The 1,543-nt window shown below is 39.3% G+C and overlaps 1 protein-coding gene across 1 annotated transcript in view; it reads left to right on the top strand.

Annotated features, from left to right (window-relative positions):
- SAMHD1 (SAM domain and HD domain 1) overlaps positions 1-1,543 on the top strand; it is a 90,770-nt gene that overhangs the window by 85,002 nt on the left and 4,225 nt on the right. The window contains exon 14 of the mRNA XM_012658941.1: positions 1,278-1,415. Coding sequence (XP_012514395.1) covers positions 1,278-1,415 — 138 coding nt within the window. The remainder of the gene's footprint in view (positions 1-1,277; positions 1,416-1,543) is intronic.

The following is a 1,543-nucleotide window of genomic DNA, read 5'->3' on the forward strand; positions in this document are numbered from 1 at the left end:
GACAGAGTCTCACTCTTTTCCCCGGGCTAGAGTGAGTGCCGTGGCCTCAGCTTAGCTCACAGCAACCTCAAACTCTTGGGCTCAAGTGATCCTTCTGCCTCAGCCTCCCGAGTAGCTGGGATTACAGGCATGCGCCACCATGCCCGGCTAATTTTTTTTTCTATATATTTTTAGTTGTCTGATTAATTTCTTTGTATTTTTAGTAGAGACGGGGTCTCGCTCTTGCTCAGGCTGGTTTCAAACTCTTGAGCTCAAACAATCCACCCACCTCGGCCTCCCAGAGTGCTAGGATTACAGACGTGAGCCACCACGCCCGGCCTGATTTCTCTTTTGATGCTTGTTTAATTCATGTGGTACCCATCTATCCAGCTTCTTTACCTTGCCCATTTGTTTTAAATGATCCAATATTGTTGGAATAACTGTCATACTTTGCTGCTAGCTCAAGTGTAGGTTGAGATGCATTTGCTTCCATTATAGCTTTCAGCTCATCATTATCCACCTTGGTCTCAGGTCACCCACATGGCTCCTTTTCAAGATTAAAATCACCAGAATGGAACTTTTCAAACCATCAATGTACTATGCATTCATTAGCTACACCCTTCCCAAACACTTCATTAGTATTTTGAGCGTCTGTACTACATTGGTTCCATGACAGAACTCATATTCAAAAATAACATGAATTTTTCACTTATCTGTGGTTTCACAAAAATTGCTCTAAAAAAAATCTGAAAGATAATCACAAGCCAAAACATGCATTTGAAAAGATAAGGATGTACCTCCACAATAAAAAAAAAAAACCCAAGATGTGTCAAAGTGAAATGTCAGAGATATCAACTGTCAAACTTAGTGCTTAAGGAAATCAGACATTCCATACTTAATAACCTAATATATGGTTGAAATCAAGTAAGTTAAATGTGCTAATTTGCATATCTTCTTTATGAGAGTCTGTAGTCTACATGTAAACCTTTAGTCTTTTAAGATTGCTCCTCACCCAAACACAATCCCACCTTCTGGATCTAATAGACATAAAATTGTGAGACACTTTGCAACATGACAATTACCTTAAATTTTTTTCTTTGGATTATAATTGGGATAAAATAGCAAAGCAATGTGGTGCTTTTAAGATACCATCAAAAATGGTACTTGTTGCAATGGAACAATCTCTACGGGGAACAAAATAAAAGAAATAAAGAAAAAATGGTACTTAGGATCCTGGAGAACAGCTGATATCTCTCTAATGTGTCAATTCAAGGTGACATCTGTTCATTTTAAAAAAGGTTTCACAGCTTCTGCCAGAGAAATTTGCAGAGCAGCTGATTCGCGTGTATTGTAAGAAGACGGACGAGAAGAGTTTGTACGCTGCACAGCAACATTTCGTTCAGTGGTGCATCAACAAAAACTTCACCAAGCCACAGGTAGGTTGCCTATTATTCACAACCTTTGCACGGTTTTTTTTTTTTTTTTTTTTTTTGAGACAGAGTCTCACTGTGTTGCCCAGGCTAGAGTGCCGTGGCGTCAGCCTAGCTCACAGCAACCTCAAACT

Source organism: Propithecus coquereli, unplaced genomic scaffold, assembly GCF_000956105.1.
Source record: "Propithecus coquereli isolate 6110/MARCELLA unplaced genomic scaffold, Pcoq_1.0 Scaffold590, whole genome shotgun sequence".
NCBI lineage: Eukaryota > Metazoa > Chordata > Mammalia > Primates > Indriidae > Propithecus > Propithecus coquereli.